We start from the raw sequence: 22,072 nt of genomic DNA, 5'->3' as shown, positions 1-22,072 counted from the left end.
TCAACAGATGCGACAATTAAGTCATTATCTATTGACTTGCTTGGCAATTCCTCAACCCACACTTGTTTTTGAAAGTGCGAAAATGTCAGAGCGGCCAACTTACTCAAAGCATCCGCCTTCTTATTTTGACTTCTTGGCACTTGCGAAAGTTCAAAATGTTCAAACCGCTCCGTCAATTCTCGTAACAACTGCAAGTATTTCTGCATAGAAGAATCATGTGCATCAAAAGAACCATTAAACTGATTTGTTACTAACTGCGAATCTGTAAATGCTCGCAACTTAGTAATATTCATTTTTCGCGCAATATTTAAACCAACAAGTATTGCTTCATACTCTGCTTCATTATTTGTCACATCAAAATTAAAACGCAACGCGTATGTATACTCTTCACTACTTGGACTTGCCAAAACTAAACCCGCACCTGCACCTTCCGCGCATGAAGCACCGTCAGTAAACAAATCCCAAGTTTCGCCAAGTACCGGTTTTAACGCGGTTCGCTCATTGATTACCTCCAACTCTCCAGACATTTCAGCGAGGTAATCCGCCATAACCTGACCTTTTACAGCACTACGCGGAAGGTAAGATATTTGATAAGCACCTAACTCTACTGCCCACAATGCGAGTCTACCAGATATCTCTGGTTTTGTTAAGACATGCTTGATCGGTAAATTAGTTAATACATGCACTGGGTGCCTTTGAAAATATCTTCTTAACCTTCGCGATGTTAAAATAAGCGCGTACACAAACTTTTCAATTGGCGCATAGTTTATTTCACTTCCTGTAAGAGCTTTACTAACAAAATACACCAGCTTTTGTATTTTATTCCTTTCCGATATCAAAACTGAACCAAAAGCTTCATTTACCACTGATATATAAAGATAAAGAATTTCGCCATCAACTGGCGCTATTAGTGTAGGCAAAGTTTTCAACAACTTTTTCATCTCTTGAAACGCGGTTTCTGCTTCACTGGACCAAACAAAACGTTTTTGTTTTAAGCAACCTTTTAGAGTTTTGAAAAACGGCAACTGCCTTTCAGCAGCTTTAGACAAAAAAAGCGTTAATGCGGCCAGTTTTCCCGTCAAACTTTGCACCTCTTTAACCGTTCTTGGCGCGGTCATATTTTCTATAGCCGCGATCTTTTTTGGATTAGCTTGAATACCTTGTTCTGTAACAAGATATCCCAAAAATTTTCCTTCAATTTCGCCAAAACTGCATCTAAGCGGATTAAGCTTCATGTTTATTCTTCGCAGTGTGTCAAATGTTTCGCGCATATCGTCAATAATTCGCTCTTGCGTTGTGCTTTTGTTCACTAAATCATCTACATAAGCCTCAAGATTACGCCCTATTTGTTTTTCAAACGCAGTATCGATCAAACGTTGATATGTCGCACCCGCATTGATTAAACCAAAATGCATCATTATATAGGAATATATGCCTTTCCCGGTATGAAATGCGATTTTATCTACGTCCTCTTGAGCCATTGGAATCTGATGATAACCTCTTGTCGCGTCCAAAAAACATTTATATGGAAAAGCATGCAAAGATTTCACCTTTAAATCAATTTCTGGGAGCGAGTAGTTATCCTTAGGGCACGCTTTATTCAAATCTTTGTAATCAATACACATTCTCCAAGAACCATCAGGTTTTTTCACCAAAACTGGATTCGCAATCCATGATTGGTATTGAACTTCGCGTAAAATTCCAGATCGCACCAATTTTGTTTCCTCTTCGCACAGCCATTTTACGCGATCTGGGGCCATACCCCTTCGCTTTTGTACTACAGGTTTTATAGCTGGATTTACATTAAGCATGTGCTCCGTAATATGACGCGGAACACCAGTCATATAATTTTTGCACCAAGCGAAAACGTCCATGTACTGAACCAACAGTTGCACAATTTGTTTCCTAGTATCCGCACTAACATTACGTCCTACTTTAATTTTCTACTCGGGATATGCAGTATTAATCATCTCCATATTATCCGCATCAGCAGCAGTTTCTTGTCATGCGGTTTTTACTTTAATAGCCGCACAAATAGGCATGATGCTCATTGAACATATTGTGGCGACCCCTTTATATGTTGGAAACTTAATCATGCCATGAATTGTAGACGGTATAATTCCAAATCTACTTATAGCGGTTCTTCCCAGCAGCATGTTATAGCGAGATGAGGCTCGCATAACATAAAAATCTAACCGTGCTTGTCGCGTCAAAGCGTCCTCATTTACATCAGCTAGCTCAATGTCTAATGGTAAAACGCTTATAGGCAATGAAGATTCTCCTGCAAAACCAGTTAGCGAAACCGCAGTTGTTTGCAGGTTTGCTTTAATACTCTCTGGCAATTGAACGAAACATTGTTCGTAAATAATATCAACACTACTGCCATTATCAATATGAACTTTCATGACTGTAATTCCAGTTTAGGCGATTTTGCACGATACTACTATCGGCATTTCAGAGAAATCATCGCTCTGCATTTTCGGGAAACTAATTGGCGCGAGTTGCCAACTTTGAAACATTTTAACTCACTTTCGCTTTTTTCCTCTTTTTTGGACATTCGCTCGCACAGCGACCACTATATCGCTATCATTTCCGATATTGCTCATTATTCTAAAAAATCAAGCAATTTACCGCCAATTTCAAACGTATTCTCCTGCAAATCATCACAACAAAAACACGATTGAAATTAAACCAAAGAATTAATTATTTGATAGCACGAAACAAAAAAATTTCAGTTTAATTTGTAAAACGTGTCCCACGGATGGCGCCAATTGATCAATCCTAAATCAAGTTATTGCTTAATTGAGGATTGAGTACAATAATAAGATGGAGGATGAGATTTTTGATGATTATTTTGGGCCCCGATGATCGTCTTTCACTTTAGCCATCAAGTGATCAACCACCCCGACCCGGTCTTGATTGTCAATTAGCATAATTCACCTTAGCGCAATTGTAAAAATCCCTTGGGCAAGATCATAAGTGGAAATCACAAAGGCTCAAGCAAATGGCAGAAAATCAACAACCCATAAATGAGAGGCCATGCTCTCTATTTATAATATTCGAAATATCCGCGGTTTGCGGATTGCCTAACTATCCGCGGAAACATAGCGGATTAACCCGCAGTCTTTTGTTAATGCGAAAACATAACTGATGTGCTTATTTTCAGCGGATATTGCATAACTTTGGATTGTAATTCGCGTAATTTTGCTTTTAGCCTATAGCAAATAAAATATACATATACAATGCTATGTATATGATCAGTGAACATGTATTATACAGAGCTGAGCTGTATTCATTTACTTTCTTAAAATTCTGGAACCTTAAGGTTCTCCATTGATCCATAGCAGCTGGAAGTAAAACTTCCTTTTGATTATTAATTCTGCTTTTGAGTCCTTCCCATAGAACTTGTGGATTTTCTTCAGTCACATAATTATTTTGTAAGCAATCATCAATATGTTGATGAATAAAGCAACATGCCGTTGCTTGATCTTTTTTAGAGCAAGTGTTATCTTCTTTTATGGCATCTATAATGCTCATTGATTTAAGATGCATTTTCACTTTTATAACCCATGGCATGTAGTTCTTTCTAGTTGATTCTAAGGGAGCGAATTTAAGCTTTTCCAGATTCGACATTTTCTACTATCAATGTTTGATGTTACTTAGTTGTATGTCGGCGTTAAATCCACGCGATTCATTTTCAATGTTTGATGCTTCGAAGTTATTAAGGTTAAGTCACTTATATCCAAAAGATTTTAATAATGTGGAGATTAGTGAGCTTGAACAACAACTTGACATATACCATCACAATGTCCGAATAGATGAAAAATTTGCTAACTTGATTAGTATTGGCGACATTACTAGAGTGATGGTAGAAACAAGGAAACATCTATCTTTTCCTTTGGTTTATCGGCTATTAAAGCTTGCATTGGTTTTTCCCGTTGCAACCGCAACGGTTGAGAGGTGCTTTTCGGCGATGAAAATTGTAAAGTCGAATTTACGCAATCGTATTGGGGAAGAGTTCTTGAATGCTTGTGTAATTTGCGCAGTTGAAAGAGAAGCACTTGCGAAGGTAAACGATGAAGATGTAATTCAACGTTTTCAAAAGATGTGTTTCCGTAAAGGAAAAGTGTAGCATTTTAAGCAGATTTGGTGTAGTTTTTTGGGAGGATTTTGTGCAGTTTTTTGGGTAGCTTTTGTGCAGTTTCGCGGCTGTTTTGCTACTGTTTTTATGCTCTTTTTTGTGCACTTTTGTTGTTGTATGTAAGCTGTTTTTTTGGTCATATTTTTAATAGTGAAGTTGATTTTTTATAGTTATCGTTGTAAAAAGTTTGACCCCGGTGTTACAGATTCCTGGATCCGCCACTGATCATACTGCGACTCAAGAGGAAACCCCCACGAAGAATCCATACGGACATCATGTGTAGTAAAACCCCCATCGGGTGAGGCTCAAACGCATAAACATTCAAAACCTCCGAAGCTTATAAAATGAGCGAGTAACCACAAAGAAAATATTTTTGCAGCACATCAAGTCGAACCCCTGACTCAGGTCACTACCAGGTCAATACCAATGCACCAACATTTTCGGTTTAGAAACATGACCATTATATTATTATATTATATTATATATTATTAATATATTAACTAATAGTCTAACTAATATATACCACTATTCTTATTCTTATATTGTAACCATGAATGAATGTCAGTTAGTATCATCACCAATTGATCGTCAATCAAATTATTTTAATAGATTGAGTAATTTAAATTACGAATTTTGTAGAATATAACCGTGGTTAAAATTTTATTTCCTGATAATGGATGATCGAAAAAACACCAATCAAAAACCAACCAAAATGTTCAAAATTTTGTGTGGTCTTGCAACATGAACAAATTAAGAGCCATTAAAATGGCCGAATCTAACGTTCAATAACACACATTTACAATCTATTCACCTATATTAATTCTACATTATATTTCATTCTAGTTTCATCGCAATTCAAACAAGTAAATAAATAAAAATCATCTTCTACTCGATTTGAATAAAGAAAAAAATAAAGAATGGCCATCAATCGATTCGTGGTTCTGGCACTTATCTTTGCCGTCATGGTGGCATATGTCTCGGCTGCTGACACAGCCGGTGGAGCTGCCTCTGACGCTGCCGGTGCCGCGTCTGATGCGGCAGGAGCTGCAACTGGGTCCCCTGCAGGTTCTCCCGATGCAGGGGCTGCTGGAGCCCCCACATCAGGAGGTGGTGCAACTAGCGGTGCTGATCCAGCGGCTGGAGATGCTCCATCTTTCAAGGCCTCCGGTGTTGGAGTCATTGTTTCTGCTCTCGTTATGGCCGGGTTCTTCTTTTAGATAATTTTTGTATAAAAGTTATTATGATTATAATAAATAAAAGGTGCAAAAAATGGACCCTGTATATGTCCATTGAAACCGTTTGTATATATCATTTCATCATTATCATGATGTTGTAAAATAATTCCCCTTTGGATTAATGACTTCTAAGGATGTATATATGAAGAAAAAACAGTTATATAACACGGGTTTCATTTTTTGCTACAGTTGATTTTCGTTTATTAAAGATGATCACATGCAAGTTGCAACTATACGATATCTATTCATTATTTGTCATTTAACATCTTGTTATTGTTTTGATCGATATAAATGTAGTTTGAATGTAGCTTTTAAGCAGTAGATACTCAAACTACGTAATCATCTCAAAAGAGCCTAGTGATTGAAATCCTAGTTTCAAACATAAGCAGAGGCGAAGCCAGGAATACAGAATAGGGGATGCTTACGGACAGTGGCGGAAGCAGTATTTTTTTTCACCGGGGGCAAAAAAAATTAAAACCGTATCAATTTTTTAGTCAAAATATGGAGGTTTTTGGGCAAAAAATAGAGGCTTTTAGGCAAATTATGAAGGTTTTGGGGTAAATTTTGGAGAATTTTGAACAAAATTTGATGATTTTAGAGGAAAATATGTAGGTTTTTGAGAAAAAAAAAAATGGTTATAATAATAAAGTTAAATATATATAAACAATAAAGGTTTAATGAACTAAAGAAACTTTGAAAAGAAAAACAATTACTCCGTAGACTAGAACTAGACTCACAAAATTAGTGAATCGTCTTTAACTCTTTATCGTAATTACACGCTTAAATCACTATATTCTTCATTAGATATGTGTATAATATAACGTTAAGGGGAAAAATAAATTTTAATTAGAGGCTTATATTATACTCCGTAAATACTCCGTAAAACTTAGGGAGTAAATACATTTTGATGATATTAAATAAATAAATATTAGAAAGTGGAGACAGGAACTAACTGATACAAGTCCAAAAAATTTACGGAGTATAAAGTCTATAACAATTTTTAAGGAGAAAATTAACTTTAACTAGGGATTGATAATTAAATAGCAAACTTTAAGAGGACCGAAATGATCTATAGGTAAAAATAGGAGAGTGGAAACTGAAATATAATAAAGATATTGGTACTTGTGTCATCTTCCTCATCCACCATCTACAATTGAACTAAAAAACTCCATTAAAGTAGAATTCTGAACTCTCGATTTTTTGAAAAGCAAACTATAGGGGATGCTTGAATCTTGAAAATATTTTTTCTCCATTGAAATACAAATTATATAGTGTATACAGAAACATGATTAGGGGATGCTTGACACCCCCAAGCATCCCTACTAGCTCCGCCATTGAACATCAGTATAAGTAGTATAGTAGCTGAATATTTTGGGGTGGCCAGAAAAAGTCTAAAAAACGATCACAAAATAATTGTTGAGTCAGATTGCATATATCTTATTAAAATACTCATTCTTCTCTCAGATAGTCTAAAAAGAGGAAACATTATCGATATTCATCAATTCAATATTCAATATACCTATAATGATAACGTAATACTCCCTCCGTCCCTAAATTATTGTCCAGTATTCCATTTTGGGATGTCCCAAATTAATTGTCTACTTCCATAAATAGAAAGGAAAGTAGATATTTCATTGGTGGATCTGGAGAGAGAAGAGATTTCATTGGTGGAGAAATAAAGTTAGTGGGATTTCCTAAAACTGTGTGTTTTTTGTCTGGAGATAATTAATCTGGGACGGAGGGAGTAAATTTTTAACAATTAAACATGAAATTTCCTTTTTTTTTTTTTTTTTTTTTTGACAAAAAACGAGAACATTAATAAAAGGAAGAGGCAAATGATCAAAATGATGAAGCCCCAAAGAAATGCAACCGGCCGAAAGGAAACATAAAACCAACACAACCAACACATATCAAGACAAACAAATAACGTAAAGGTAACAAAGATGCTAAAACTAACCAACAACTCAAAAGCGACAACCGAACAAACACCCAAGCCAAATAGAGAAATCAATCTAGACGAAAGAAAAGAAAAAATCCATCTAAATGGCTACCAAACAAATAAAGCAAACTAAAAATTAGACTACATCAAAACAGCTCCCCAAAGCCGAGCAAACAAATACCATCCGACGAAACAAAGCCAAGTCCGAATTAAGTCTTGAACGTCGCTATAAATAGTTATCAAAACAATGCATAATACAAACGGGGATATCATTATTCTCTGATATGCACTCACGTATGTGTGAAAACTTTACACATGATCCTAAAGAATCAAAGGGGTTCTTTTTTCATCTACATTTTGCAGGCAACGAGATTAAGATTGCCCAAACAATACCTCACCAAAGTATACTACATGAATGCAACCCTTTTATGTTTCTTGAGATACAGTTTCATTTGATCGAGCACGTCTTTCACATTGTTTCGATACTCAGATTTTCAAGAGAAACTAGCTCGGTGAAAAGAAACAAAACTTATAAACAATTATAATTTACATAGTATTTTTTTTTCAAAAAAAAAAAAAAAAGAGAGAACATAATTGCCTTAAAGGGAAAGATACCAAAATTTCCTTAATTAGAAAGACAACAAAGCGTATGTTTGGCAAAACTAACTAGCAGTTTTTAGCTTGTAGATGTTAGCTTTTAGTTTTTAGCTGGTAGTTGTTAACTTTTTTAACATTTGGTAGAGTAGCCGAATCTTTTAGATAAAAAATAAAAATAAAATAACAAAAAACTAGAAGCATAAAGCTAAACGCTAGTTCTAGTAGCTTTTAGCGTTTTTCCCATGTCTAAAAGCTTTCCATTAACCAAACGGTGCTTTTATTAAATATGAGTTTTTTTTTTTTATAAAAACTAAAAGCTCTTAAAAGCTCCGCGTTAATTCGAAACATAAGACATACACTATAAATAAATAGTTATAATGCAACATTATACACACGGGAATATCATTATTCTTTAATATGCACTCGGATATGTGTGAAAACTTTACACATGATCCTAAAGAATCAACTGGGTTCATTTTACCACCTACATTGCAGGCAACGAGATTTAGATTGCCCAAACAAAACTATATTACACCGGTACAACAACCCTTGTATGTTTCTTGAGATACAGTTTCTTGAGTACGTCTTTCACATTGTTTCGATACTCGGATTTTCAAGAGAAACTAGCTCGGTGAGTCGTTGCAAAAGCAAATCAAACTCGTCTTGACTACCAATGAGACTAAATCGGACATAACGATCTGTGGCACTAAATTGGCTTCCTAAACGACCTATAATGTTTCCTGTTGTTTCTAGTACGGCCCCACAATCGTTATCTTCTTCTCGCTCACATTTCACCCATGCGTAAGCTGCATGATATTTGTCAAAACAAATTAACAATTATCATTTTTGTTTAACTGTTCAAGGGCAGATTAGATTACACCATATGGCATCCGCCAATTTGTTAGGGCTGACAATTCTGGCCAGGTCGGTTTGGCAGGTCGAAAGTACACTACCCGAACTCAGTTAAGATTTGATACAAGGATTGGCAGATCAAAAGTAGTCAACCGGGACGCGGCTGGTATACTCGTCTAGGTAAATGGGTTGATGGTGGGTCAGTTTCGGATAGGTCAACTTTAACGGATCAGAGGGTTCAAATCAGAAAATAAACTTTGAAGTTTCGGATTACGAGTCACCCCGTTAAACCGAACCTTGACATGAATCCGACCCAAAAAAATAGTACGGGTTGATGGGTTTCCCATTGAAGTCTTGAAAATCTCTGACCCATTTACTTTCGGATCGTGTAGACAATTGCTACCCAACTTTTTTTAAATGCCAACTCACACACCCAAAGTATTGCCCCTACCCTACTAATGGTATACATGTTTGATTGGACATATTCTGTAGAATAGGTTTTATGATTGCATTTACTTTACATATTTGACCATAAAAAGTCAAAGTTGAAATGAACTTACCTGGAGTTGGTAGCCTAGTTTCATTGAAGAAGTTGCAGTACAAAGGATGTCTCTGTTGGATTGAAAATCTTGTTGACTTGTTGAAGACAAAAGTCAACCGCTCCCAACGGTCTTTCATTTTATCATACGCAAATTTGAAAAGTGGTTTTCCATCACCTTCAATCGCTACTTTCAGAATCTTTAAACCTCTAACTTGACTGTCCTTCGATATTCCCATATCAGCCATCATTATATAATTCAAAAACTGATCATACACATCTTTATCTTTTATTATTGCCCACCTGCATATATATATTTATCTTTATTTATCAAGTAATTAAATAAAAAGTAAGTTACTTTGATACAAAAAGCAAGGTTAAACACTTGAACAATACCCTAAACGTGTACCGGCATGACCAGTGAGTTTGGAAAGAGTAAAGAGCATGAGATCATGGTTTGAAGGAGTGTTGATGGGCGTAAAATGTGGCCAAAAATAGGCATGATCGTAAATCGCTTTTGCTCCAATAACTGATTTCTTCAATTCTCCATCGGGATTGTTTGGTGATGTTATAAATTCAATGACATCATTGTTGTTTGTAGAATTATTATTCATTTGCCATGATTTTGTATCTCCTTTGAATTGAAAATTTTGTGAGTTAAATAGAACGGTTTGACCCTTGTATACCTGCATACATCACAAATATAACTAAGTCATGTTAATCTAGTACATTATAAATTTAAACAAAAAGAAGACAAAACAAGTTAATATTGATCCACTTTCAAACAACTGGCCTAAATGTTAGCCCGGGTGCGTTTGATTATTTCTCAATTGAATGGCAAACCATTCAACATTCAGTGCGTTTATTTCTAACCTTTAAATGACATATAATGTTGAATGGTTAACCATTCAGAGCTGAAATACTCTCTTAACGATTAAGCACTTGAATTTGATGTTATATGTCTTTAAATTGTATGAAGAACATTCATTAAACAACTATATATATTGTTTTTTTTTATTCATGTAAAAGGTTAATAAGGTAATTTTTTATCATTACCATCATTTATTCAAACCGATCATCAAACTGTAGAACCGAATTCTTTCAAAATCTTTGAATTATTCAGATTACGAACCATTCAACACTTAATCAATCAGTTTTATCAAACACACCCTAAATGTGACATTACGCAAATCTTTAAGCCACTTTTTTAAGTTCATGTGAAACTGGATAAATATTACTTACTGGATAAAACGGAATAGAAGCAAGAACGTTTGAAGGTGAAGATGAGTTTTTAGAGGAAAGGGCATATACGGCTGCACTAAGGAGTTGGGATGACCCGACACCGAACACAATGTAACGTCCTTCCGTAATTGCATTCCCCACAATCGAGTGTAATTTACGGACATACTTTTCTAGCTCTACTGATATAAAACTATCATCAGCGTATCGATAACTCATACGATTCCAACCTGATATCATCACTGCACTATTGATTGCATGTTGCATCCAGAATGGCTCAAAGAATATAGGATCTCCACTAAATGTCACAAATACAAGAATAATACAAAAATGTGAGAAAGTACATATTCATTGATAGGGATATACATCTATGTAACAACTTTTTAAGCACACAAATGTGGAATATAACGAGGTGTGTGTGTGTGTGTGTTCATAACTAACATTAGTTGTACAACTGATTGGTATTACTGTGTACACGTGTATATATGGCATGTTTATATATACAATGAAGATGAAATGAATCATACAATTAGAGATTACTAAAAAAGCTTGAATGCGATATAAACCAAAGCAAAGGCCAACACAAAATGACCCAAATAGCATTGCCATGTAACATAAGCACTAAAGAGATGGTAAAACCAAAACTGCTCCTGTTGTGGATTTACATTTACAACCAATCCATTAGCCATTGAAATCTTTATGAATGTATAAAACCAGATGGAGCAAACATATACATTGCCAGTAATGCTTATAAACAAAGTATGTTGAAGTGCATATTGTATACCTAAGTCTCTGTTAGACATTTAATCGAACACATTGTGGGCACTCTTCAAAATTCTACCAATTATGTCTATTAACAACATGTACATAAAGCCAAGAAAATTTTGAAACCGACGATCACTTCGACATTTCCATGAGCAATTGAAATCTTTCATCCGCGTAGAAAAATGACTTCTCTTTATTCTAGAATAGTGGAAAGATTATTTAAATCTTACCTCCTCATATTATACTTTTGTGAGATTGAGTTTTGTTGTTATTTTATATTCAATTTAAACCGTTTAATCTAAAAAAGTTAACAAAAGTAAATCATATCAAATTTAAGTTAGATTTTCGGTGTGAATTCGGATCAAGTATGATTTACAAATTTGAAGTCGATTTTTGTTTCGGTTTAACTATTTTGAATTCGTTTAAATCGAAAATCGAAATTAAACTAATAATAAATTAATTTTTTGACATTTATTTTATAACATTTTAGACTACAAATTGAATTACAAACCAAAATAATAATTTAAATTCTGTTTATATAGTTATTATGATTTTGATTAAAGTATGATTTTTCGGTTTTAGCCGAAATCGAAAAGGATTCGAATTCAGTATTCAATTTAGTTTCCGATGAAATCGACAACCTAAACGATGAACCCCGTAATTTGCACACAACACAACAACACAACAACAAAACCCAATACCACATGAGTGGTGTATGGAGAGGTGATATGTAAACAATCATTCCTCTATCCGAGAATAAAAAACAAGTCATTTCTCCACCCAGAGTGTAACACTCTCAAGAGTAGAGAAAGTCATCCCTCTCTTTATTCGACGGATAAAAAAATTGCTTCCGAGAGGACCTCTGACCTTTAAGAGTGTAACATTCTCAAGAGTGTTACACCCCGTAATTTGCATTGTTATTAAATATACTAACGAAAGTAAAATAGCCCTTTGTTGAGCTATTCAGCTATTCTAGAAGATGAAGCTCACCACCAGGCCAACTTTCATAGTCAAGGAATGTTCATCCACGATCGCGAGAAGCTCATAGTTATGTTGGTTCACGGTGAGCTCAACAACGACCCCAAAAAATCAATACTATGAATTTAAAAATTGTTTATAAGACTATTTCTTATTGTTTGGAGAGTCTTGTGATTATGTGTTGTTATATGGGGAAGATTGTGATAAATGTCTTGGGAAAAGAGGTTATTATGGTAATGCTGTTGGAAAGCAGTGAGTGATTTGTTAATATAATTGATAGTTGAGAGAAAATGGAGCATAAGATAAATAACTTACGGAGTAATAGACATCAACGAATCACAAGCCACCAACATTCGTTGTTAAAAATGTCGTGACATGACTCACGTCCACACCCCCCACACCCGCACAGCCCATAATGCCCCCACAACCCACATCGCCATGTAAAGGGCGTTGTGGGCATTTTCTTTTCGACGCGTAGGATGTCCTATGTCATTTTCTTGACTGAAGGGGGTGGTCTAAACGTGATTCTACGTATACTAGTAACTAGTAAATTGCTTCACACATTTCTGAATTTCCTTTATCTTTTTTAAGGGGTACTTTAAAATCAAGTAACTGAACCAAATCCAACTATGACAATAAAGCAATAGGTAACACAACTTATTCTATACTAACCCACAATTAAAGTAATAAGATAAAAATTATCAAGATATTAACAATTGATCACATACCTATCAACATTTGCAGCACATCCAGGAATAAATTCAGAGCAATTAAGACCACCATAACAAGCATAACATTCACAAACAGGTAATTCACCATCTTTACTAATCGAACCATCAAGAAAAACTCGGCCATGACCTGAGCATGATATCGCTGCAACGGCTTCTGCCTCCAAAGCTGCTTTTGCGCTCCAAGTTAACGTCTGACGACTAATCTCTGACCCCGTCTTCGATCCAAACCGAACCTCACTTACGTACATATGATTTATACTAAATAAAATATTGATGACTGCAGAAATCGCTAAACATAAACCATACCAATATTTTCTCATACTTTGTTTGGGATCTTTGCAAGCCACCCAGTTTGTCTTTAAGATTAGATTAATTATAGATTATATACTTATAATTATAATTATGATTATAATATATGACATATGACATATGATGATCATTGTAATTATTGTTTATATAAAGGAAATTCATACGGGCCCAAGTGCCCAACCACACTATTGAGTTTTTTTTTTATTAAGAACATGATAATGATATTTTTAATGGAGAATATTAACATTAACATTAACATTAACATTAACATTAACATTAACATTAACATTTTTAAACTAAACATCGCGATCAATGATCACGTGTGTAAACGACATGCTTCTAGATTATTTAAAACTAACGGATGAATAAAAATTAGTTGAAATGTTTGATTATGTACATGGTTGGTATCAACGTTTAACTTGCGTGAACCTTTTATTATAAAATAATAATAATAATAATAGTTGGATGGGGTGTAGAAACTTCTGACAATGTTCGAAGGATTGAAAATATTCAATTTTTTTACCACTTCCGATGAGAACACTCATTTTTCAATTAACATATTTTTACATCAGCATCATATTATCATCAAATTATCATTTTCTTTCTCATCAACACTCAATGGTTCAAGAAAGTTCATTCATAGTCATAACATATTCCTTAATGGACCCATCCCAATCCCAATCTTATAATATTAAAAGTAAAATTATCATTATTATAAAATTATCATTCCTAAATTTTACCCGGTCCCCTTCTCGTCTTCAATAGTTACATATATTCACAAAATGCACCAACAGTTAAAAATGTTAGAGTATGATACAAATTCAAAGCGAACGGAAGCATTTTTAAAATATTTACAAAATCATACTCGTCCACGGATCATTGTACAAAACTTTAGCAAACAAAATAAATTAACCAAACCGAACAAGAGAAGATTAAAATACAACCTTTGTAGCATTTTGAAGATCGAATTTGAAAACTCAAAGAAGAGTTCCTCTAAACGGTAGACACCCAAAGTTCCAACCTTGCTTCGATCTATATCTTTTACTTAACGGATCTTTTCTTCTTCCTTATTTCCACCAAAAAAAACGAACCCAATTATAGATTTCAAGTATTTTGGTTACTTGAAAATGAGAAAGAAAATTACATTTTTGTATGTGTGTCTTGTATCTTTTTGTATTTTTTTTTTCCAATACCAAGACTTGGTATTATATATTACATAATTGATACAATAATACATATAGTACAAATATAATAAATGAAGATTTGGAAATATTTGCAAAATCAAATCTTTATATAAAATAAGATTTACAAAATCAAATGAAGATTTGGAAATATTTGCAAAATCAAATCTTTATATAAAATAAGATTTACAAAATCAAATCATATTTTATAAATCAAATCAAATCTTATATCTTATATAAAATATGATTTGCAAAATCTAATCAAATCTTTACATATTTAGATTTGTAAGTATATGTATACACATAAAAAACTAACTTAATTTATTAAACCATTAACTAATGATTAATAAATTAATTTCCGATTAGAAGGTATATCAAACAATTTACGATTGGCCTTTGTGTGTGACCGAATATGATTAATGGACTTTTATTATTTAATGTCATGGGCATATCTTCGGAATATATGTACCACGGTCAAACCACGGTCGAACCGTAGCCAACCCGAGAACATCTTTCCAACAGACTCCCACTTGCACTAACATTAATAATATTGGCCTGTCGTAAAAGACACACCATGTATAACAACTAGTCTGCTACGTTACACTCCTATATTTTGATTTATATCAATCATCCTTTTGTTCAAGATATCTATATGAACGTGTGACATGGTTAAGTGTCAATCATCATCGTTCAAGATTATGTTTCCCGATGGAGATTTGTGTTGATCAAATAGACTGCAATTGCATTAATTCAGTCGTAGCATGACCATGCATTTAATTCAGCACAAATCAACGAGGGGCCTAGAGATATCGCTTAAACTCGCTTAAAGAAGAAGGAACAAATTGCTTCAACTGTATAGACATCCACCACATTCCATGATATATCCAATCTGCTCCCTTATGACCGGCATTTACACACAGCGTTAAAAACAGGTCAAAGTATAACATAGTTTGTGTCAGGATTTCTCATACATATCCACTCAAGGATAAATGATGTTGCCATCTTAGAGCTTACCTTTTGACTTAAAAACCATGAAGTAATGTCTAAGTGTGGTCATTCCAGAACCTTGAATCAACTATCAAGTTCCTCATGAATGTAGTTTCATATAAGCCTATATTACTACACTTCATAGCAGCCTTAATTCAATTCTCTCTTCCTTAGAGAATGACCGACTGTGAAAGTTTATGAAATAATATTCATTGGAAGTTAAAACATGCAAAATGAAACATGACAATATACAATGAAATGACCACGTCGTGCGTATAATATAATCTCAATATATTAATCATCAGATCAATTGCAACATATATTATTACCCAATGTTTAAAGTTTCAAACTTAACATAAAAATACAATCAAACTTTATCATCAATGACACGAATGCCAATAGACATGCTTTGAGCATCATGCTTAGTCTGTGGCAAAGGCTTGGTGAAAGGATCAGCCAAGTTCTTAGTCGTGTCTACTCTACTTAATAATATGTCATTTTCTGCTACAAGTTGATGGATGTAATGGTACTTTCTGAGTATGTGCCGTGTGCGCTTTTGTGACCTCAGTTCTTGAGCCAAGACAACCGCACTCACATTGTCGCGGAAAATCTCAACAGGATCATGGATTGTAGGAACCACGCCCAGATCCCCGATGAATTTCTTTATCCACATGGCCTCTTTAACAGCTTCATTTACCGCTATATACTCGGCTTCTGTCGTAGAATTAGCAATAGCACTTTGCTTGCCACTTCTCCATGTGACGGCTCCACCGTTCAACATAAATACAAATCCTGATTGTGAAGAGCAATCATCTCTATCTGATTGGAAACTAGCGTCAGAGTATCCTTTGACGCTCAGCTCGTCATTCCCACCATAGACCAAGAACATCTCTTTAGTCCTCCTAAGATACTTTAGAATGTTCTTGACTGCTATCCAATGAGCTTCACCAGGAATGGCCTGATAACGACTAGTCATGCTTAGTTAATACGACACGTTAGGCCTAGTGCATATCATCACATACATGATCGATCCTATAGCTGAAGCATATGGAGTCCGACTCATGGTAGCTGACTCCAAGTCAGAATTACGACATTGAGACTTGCTCAATATCATTCCAGGGTTCATAGGAACGCACCCTTTCTTGGAGTTATGCATACCGAATTTCTTCAGTATCTTATCTATATATGCACTTTGGTTTAGCCCAATTAATCTCCTTGACCTATCTCGATAAATCTTTATTCCCAAAATATATGATGCATCTCCTATGTCTTTCATGGAAAAACATTTCCCTAGCCAAGCTTTGACATCTTTCAATGTCGGGATATCATTTCCCATGAGTAATATGTCATCGACATATAGTACAAGGAAGACTACAACACTCCCACTAGACTTAACATAGACACATGGCTCATCTTCGCCTCTAATAAAACCAAATTCTTCGATTTTCTCATTAAAGCAAAGTTTCCAGCTACGAGAAGCTTGTTTAAGTCCATAAATGGACTTTTGAAGCTTGTACACACTATTAGGATACTTAGGATGTACATAACCCTCAGGTTGTGTCATAAACACATCCTCTGTTAGCTTACCATTAAGGAAAGCTGTTTTTACATCCATTTGCCATATCTCATAGTCATAAAATGCAGCTATGGCAAGAAGTATTCTAATGGATTTCAACATAGCTACTGGTGAAAAAGTTTCATCATAGTCTACACCATATTGTTGCGTGTAACCCTTAGCCACCAGTCTGGCTTTGAATGTGTGTACATTTCCATCCATATCGGTCTTCTTCTTGAAGACCCACTTGCACCCAATGGTTTTAGTACCTGGCATATGATTAATCAAGGTCCAGACTTGATTATCATGCATGGATTGGATCTCGTTGTCCATAGCCTCCTTCCATTTGACAGACTCGGGGCCTGTCATTGCTTCCTGATAGGTAATAGGTTCATCAGAATCTATATTTTCGTCGTCACCCTCAAATATGTGTAAATTATATTTCTTTGGTATTCGACGCACTCTATCAGATCTACGTATGGGTGGTGGTTGTAGGTCAGTTTCTCTTTCAACTGCAGACTCGTCAACATCTTGAGGAGAATCGGTTCCAATATCAGTTTCCATGTCGGTTGATTCTTGAATTTCTTCAAGGTCAATTTTGCTCCCACTGGTTCCTTTTGATATGGGATCCTTTTCAAGGAAGACTCCCCTTCTGGACACAAAGACTTTGTTCTCAGTAGGGTTGTAAAACAAATATCCAAAAGAATCAGTCGGGTAACCAACAAATAAACACTTTTTGGATCTGGGTTCAAGTTTATCTTAAGCTTCACGACGAACGTAAGCCTCACAATCCCAGATTCTTAGATATGAGAGATACACAGTTTTACCATGCCATATCTCATAAGGTGTTTTAGAAACTTTCTTGGTTGGGATGAGATTAAGGATCCTTACGGCAGTTTGTAGGGCATAGCCCCAAAAACTGATTGAAAGCTTTGTGCGGCTCATCATGGATCGAACCATATCAAGTAATGTTCGATTCCTCCTTTCAGCCACACCATTATGTTGTGGTGTTCTAGGAGGAGCTAATTGTGAGATTATCCTACAACCCCGTAGATGATCACGAAATTCATCATTAAGATATTCACCACCTCTATCAGATCAGAGAATCTTAATTCTTTTGTTCAGTTGATTTTCTACTTCATTTTGGTATGCCTTGAACACTCCCAAAGTTTCAGACTTTTGTTTAATTAAATAAACATAACCATATCTACTGAAGTCATCAGTAAATGTAACGAAGTATCGTTCCTGGTGTCTAGTAGGCGATCTGAATGGACCACACACATCAGTGTGTACCAACTCCAACAGATCATTACCCCTTTCACAGTTTCCTGTGAAAGGTGCTTTTGTCATTTTTCCTAACAAGCAAGATTCACATTCGTCATATGATGTAACATCAAATGATTCTAAAATTCCATCTGACTGAAGTTTTGCTATGCGTTTCTTGTTTATATGGCCTAAACGACAATGCCATAGATACGTTTTATCCAAAAAGTCTTTGGATGAATCAACATTGTAGATTGAACTATCATTTAGCTTTGCTGTGGTTTCTAAGATGCCTTTACAAGGACTAGCCTTGAAATAAAACATCCCATTTTTGTGAACAAGTATTGGTCCATTATCAAAACTAAAATCAAAACCATCATTAAATAAAGCATTAAAAGATATAATGTTTCTTGCCATTTCGGCACTGTAGCAAACATTAGATAAAATAATACATAGACCAGAATCAAAAGAAAGCTTGTATTCTCCAATCATGTTAACAGAGGCAACGTTCTTATTCCCCATGATTAGATTGAGCTCTCCGGTCTTCAGCTTCCTACTTCTTGCGAGTCCCTACACATTTGTACAAATGTGAGTACCACATCCTGTATCCAATACCCAGGAATTAGAAATAGTAGTATTGTTTAGTTCAATCATGAACAAACCTAAAGGTACGGCGACTCCCTTAGCCCGTAGTTCATTAAGTTTCTTCAAGTACTTGGTACAATTGCGATTCCAATGTCCTTTCTCCCCACAATGAAAGAATATTGCTTCTTCAGGAGACTTGGTTTGCGGGATCTTTGAAGTAGAAGAGTTAGCAATGCCCTTATGTTTAGGTTTGAAGTTGGACGTGCCAACCCTACCCTTGACTTTTTTCTTGCCATTTGTTTTGTTTTTCTTCTTCTTGATCCCACCTTCACGAATGGCTAGAACAGTAGTTGCGGGTTTAGCTTTGGCCATGTTAGCCTCAGCGGTTTTCAACATGCCATGGAGCTCCATGATTGTTTTCTCCATATTGTTCATATTATAGTTCATAATGAATCCTTCATATGCACTAGTCAGCGAGTTCAGGATAAAATTCGTTGCAAGCTCCTGACTTATGGAAAAACCTAGGCACTCCAGTCGGTCTATGTACCCTTTCATTTGTAGTACATGGACACTAACGCTACTTCCTGTTGCCATTTTACAAGATACGAGAGCTTTCATGGTGTCAAACCTTTCTTGCTTTGCTTGTTGTTGGAACATGTCTTTAAGTTGGTTAAGCATGTCATACGACCCTAAGCTCTCCATGCCCTTTTGGAGCTCCAGAGACATGGTCGCCAACATCAAGCATGCTACCTCATTAGACTCGGAACGATGTTTTTCAAACTCGTCGCTAGCCGCTTGAGTAGCTCTCGATCCGGGTTCTGCCGGTAAGGGTTCCTCAATTGCCCTGATCTTTCCTTCCATCCTAAGAGCAATTCTTAGGTTGCGAAGCCAGTCCATGTAGTTTAAGCCCGTAAGCTTGTCCTTTTCGAGGAGCCATTTAAGGCAGAAATTAGTGATTGATGACGGAGTAGGATTTGTGTTTGTTGCAGACATCTATCATATTTTTAAAGTAAGTTGTATTAGTTAGTTTGATATGTTTAATCCTTGTTAAGATAATTACCCAAGTGTGTTCAATATTCACACAATTATAATTAACAAGGTTAAGATCCATATTTCACTTATGGTAACGACGGGTTTACTGCGGATCGCCAATCATAAGCTATTTAGGTAGGTAACTATATTACCAATTTCATCCATTATGAAATTCTTAGGTTCTGCAGGATTTAGTGATAATCAATTATTTCGCTTGACATGTTTAATCCCTTCTACGCTAATCCTTCCTCGTGGCGGGTTTGCCGCGAACCACGATTTCAGATTGTAAACCGTCCGTGATAGATACACGTGAAATCCGGCCCAAGACTATCGGGTATCGCGAAATTCACCTCACCCTTCCCAACACCCAACTAAAGTCCGGCCCAAGACTCTCTGGTATCGCGAACTCTAACAGGTAGAAGGTTCGGATGTGTGTACTACTCATGGGTAGCGTAAAGTTTACATTAAAAACGGGGTTTTATTTTCTTTTAGCAAAAGTAGTTTATTCCATTTTAAAACATTTATATTGCGTGTTGCGTTTGTTAAACTAATTTTAACCAAACCATTTTAAGTGATTATTGTATTTTGTTTCTATACTAATTTTCTAGCTAGCATGGCATAGACAAATAAAAACACAATAATAATCATGACACGCAATTATCGGCAGTATGCCTCGAGTCCTATGCATTTTTCCGGTGAGCCAACACACGAAAAAACATGGTCAACTAGGGACATAACCTTGTGTGAGAATTGGCTCCCACTAAAACCGCCATCTCCATTATATGCTCGGATGGGCCGCCTTGTGAACATCGTCTTCTTGATTCCAATCTTGGTTGCATTATCTTACAAAATAACTATTCTATTTTCTATACTATTACAAATACAATATAAATAGAAAGACGACATGCAAGTCGTTTAATAAATTATTACATTTATCTCGAATAAATAATAAACACGACATGCAAGCCGTTTAATAAATTATTACATTCATCCCGAATAAATAATAAATTAAATCATACAACCAAACATCCACACAAGGGTCTTATTGAGGCAAATACTACCGATTTCATACAACAATCACATACATAACAAATGGAGTGCCAAATATCCATTTTCACGAAACATGTTTCGATAAGGATTGATTTAAACACTTAATGGCACACAAAATAATCAATCCTTATTTACATAACTTATGTATGTATGTAAACCCACTTCATATTTGTAAGTATGATTTTCATGCCCAAACCATCCAAACAAACATATTAAGTGAATCAAAATATGTTGGAGATTTATTTACTTTTAACAAGGCATAAAGTCTAAAATTAACAATTTTAATTTTCTCATTTCATGTAAAACATGAATATAATTTATGTACTTTATTTTCCTAAACATTGAGTCTTTAATAGTCAACAACAAAGCTACTATTAAAATTTTTGGATTTTGGATAGATTCATATATCAACTTTAAATGGTCATATCTTACTCATTTCTAATCTGTTTTCGATGAATTTTTTTTTTCAAATCTAAGTTCTTTCAGTTAGCTTTCAAATGCAATTGGCTTCATACGAAAATATTGAGTTTAAAGCCTCGAAACAGTCCATCAAAGACAGACTGTTCAAGCTGGAAAAAAAACTTTAAAAAATGAGATTAACCATTTAACATTTTGCCAAAACCCAAGATTCAAATGTTATTTAGGAAACATAAATACACAAATCATGATAATAGTTGTGCATGTTTGTTATGCATAATCATCTCCAAGAATCATGTACAACACACTCATCAAAACTGATTATCATAGACGAAATGGTGCCATCGGCGCTCACGAGCATCAAAGAGGGGATACCACTGTTGGGAGTGGTCAATTTCATGTTTTTTCCCTTAGCCAAAAAAGGGTGAGTGATTGACTAAATGGTGCCATCGGCGCTCACGAGCATCAAAGAGGGGATATAAACAAAACTGTTGGGAGTGGTCAATTTCATGTTTTTGCCCTTAGCCAATTAAGACACCGTTCGCACCACCATATCTTTAAGAGGCCAATTTCAACCCATGATGGCTTTCGTGGATAAATGTCATATTTGAAGACGAAGGGAATTGCATATTTTTGTTGTATATTTATCTTTAGTACTTATATTTTGTATTATTTAAT

General features: G+C 35.2%; 2 protein-coding genes across 2 annotated transcripts; one reads left to right on the top strand and one right to left on the bottom strand.

The window, feature by feature from the left end:
- The first annotated feature begins 2,241 nt into the window (after nt 1-2,241).
- On the top strand, nt 2,242-4,132 carry LOC139901282 (uncharacterized). The gene is made up of 2 exons (XM_071884011.1): nt 2,242-2,318; nt 3,664-4,132. The coding sequence occupies exons 1-2, from the start codon at nt 2,242-2,244 to the stop codon at nt 4,130-4,132; spliced, it is 546 nt and encodes a 181-aa protein (XP_071740112.1).
- Nucleotides 4,133-8,308: 4,176 nt separating this feature from the next.
- LOC139897636 (tryptophan aminotransferase-related protein 4-like) lies at nt 8,309-13,325 on the bottom strand. The gene is made up of 5 exons (XM_071880331.1): nt 13,013-13,325; nt 10,545-10,839; nt 9,699-9,988; nt 9,325-9,605; nt 8,309-8,718 (listed from the first exon to the last, which is right to left on the bottom strand). Exons 1-5 carry the CDS (start codon nt 13,261-13,263, stop codon nt 8,501-8,503), a joined length of 1,335 nt encoding a protein of 444 aa, XP_071736432.1. The 5' UTR covers nt 13,264-13,325; the 3' UTR covers nt 8,309-8,500.
- Nucleotides 13,326-22,072: the final 8,747 nt, after the last annotated feature.

Source organism: Rutidosis leptorrhynchoides, chromosome 3 (assembly GCF_046630445.1).
Source record: "Rutidosis leptorrhynchoides isolate AG116_Rl617_1_P2 chromosome 3, CSIRO_AGI_Rlap_v1, whole genome shotgun sequence".
NCBI classification, from domain to species: Eukaryota; Viridiplantae; Streptophyta; class Magnoliopsida; order Asterales; family Asteraceae; genus Rutidosis; species Rutidosis leptorrhynchoides.
The sequence above is the reverse complement of the archived record's forward strand: the minus strand, read 5'-3'. Positions and strand labels throughout refer to the sequence as shown.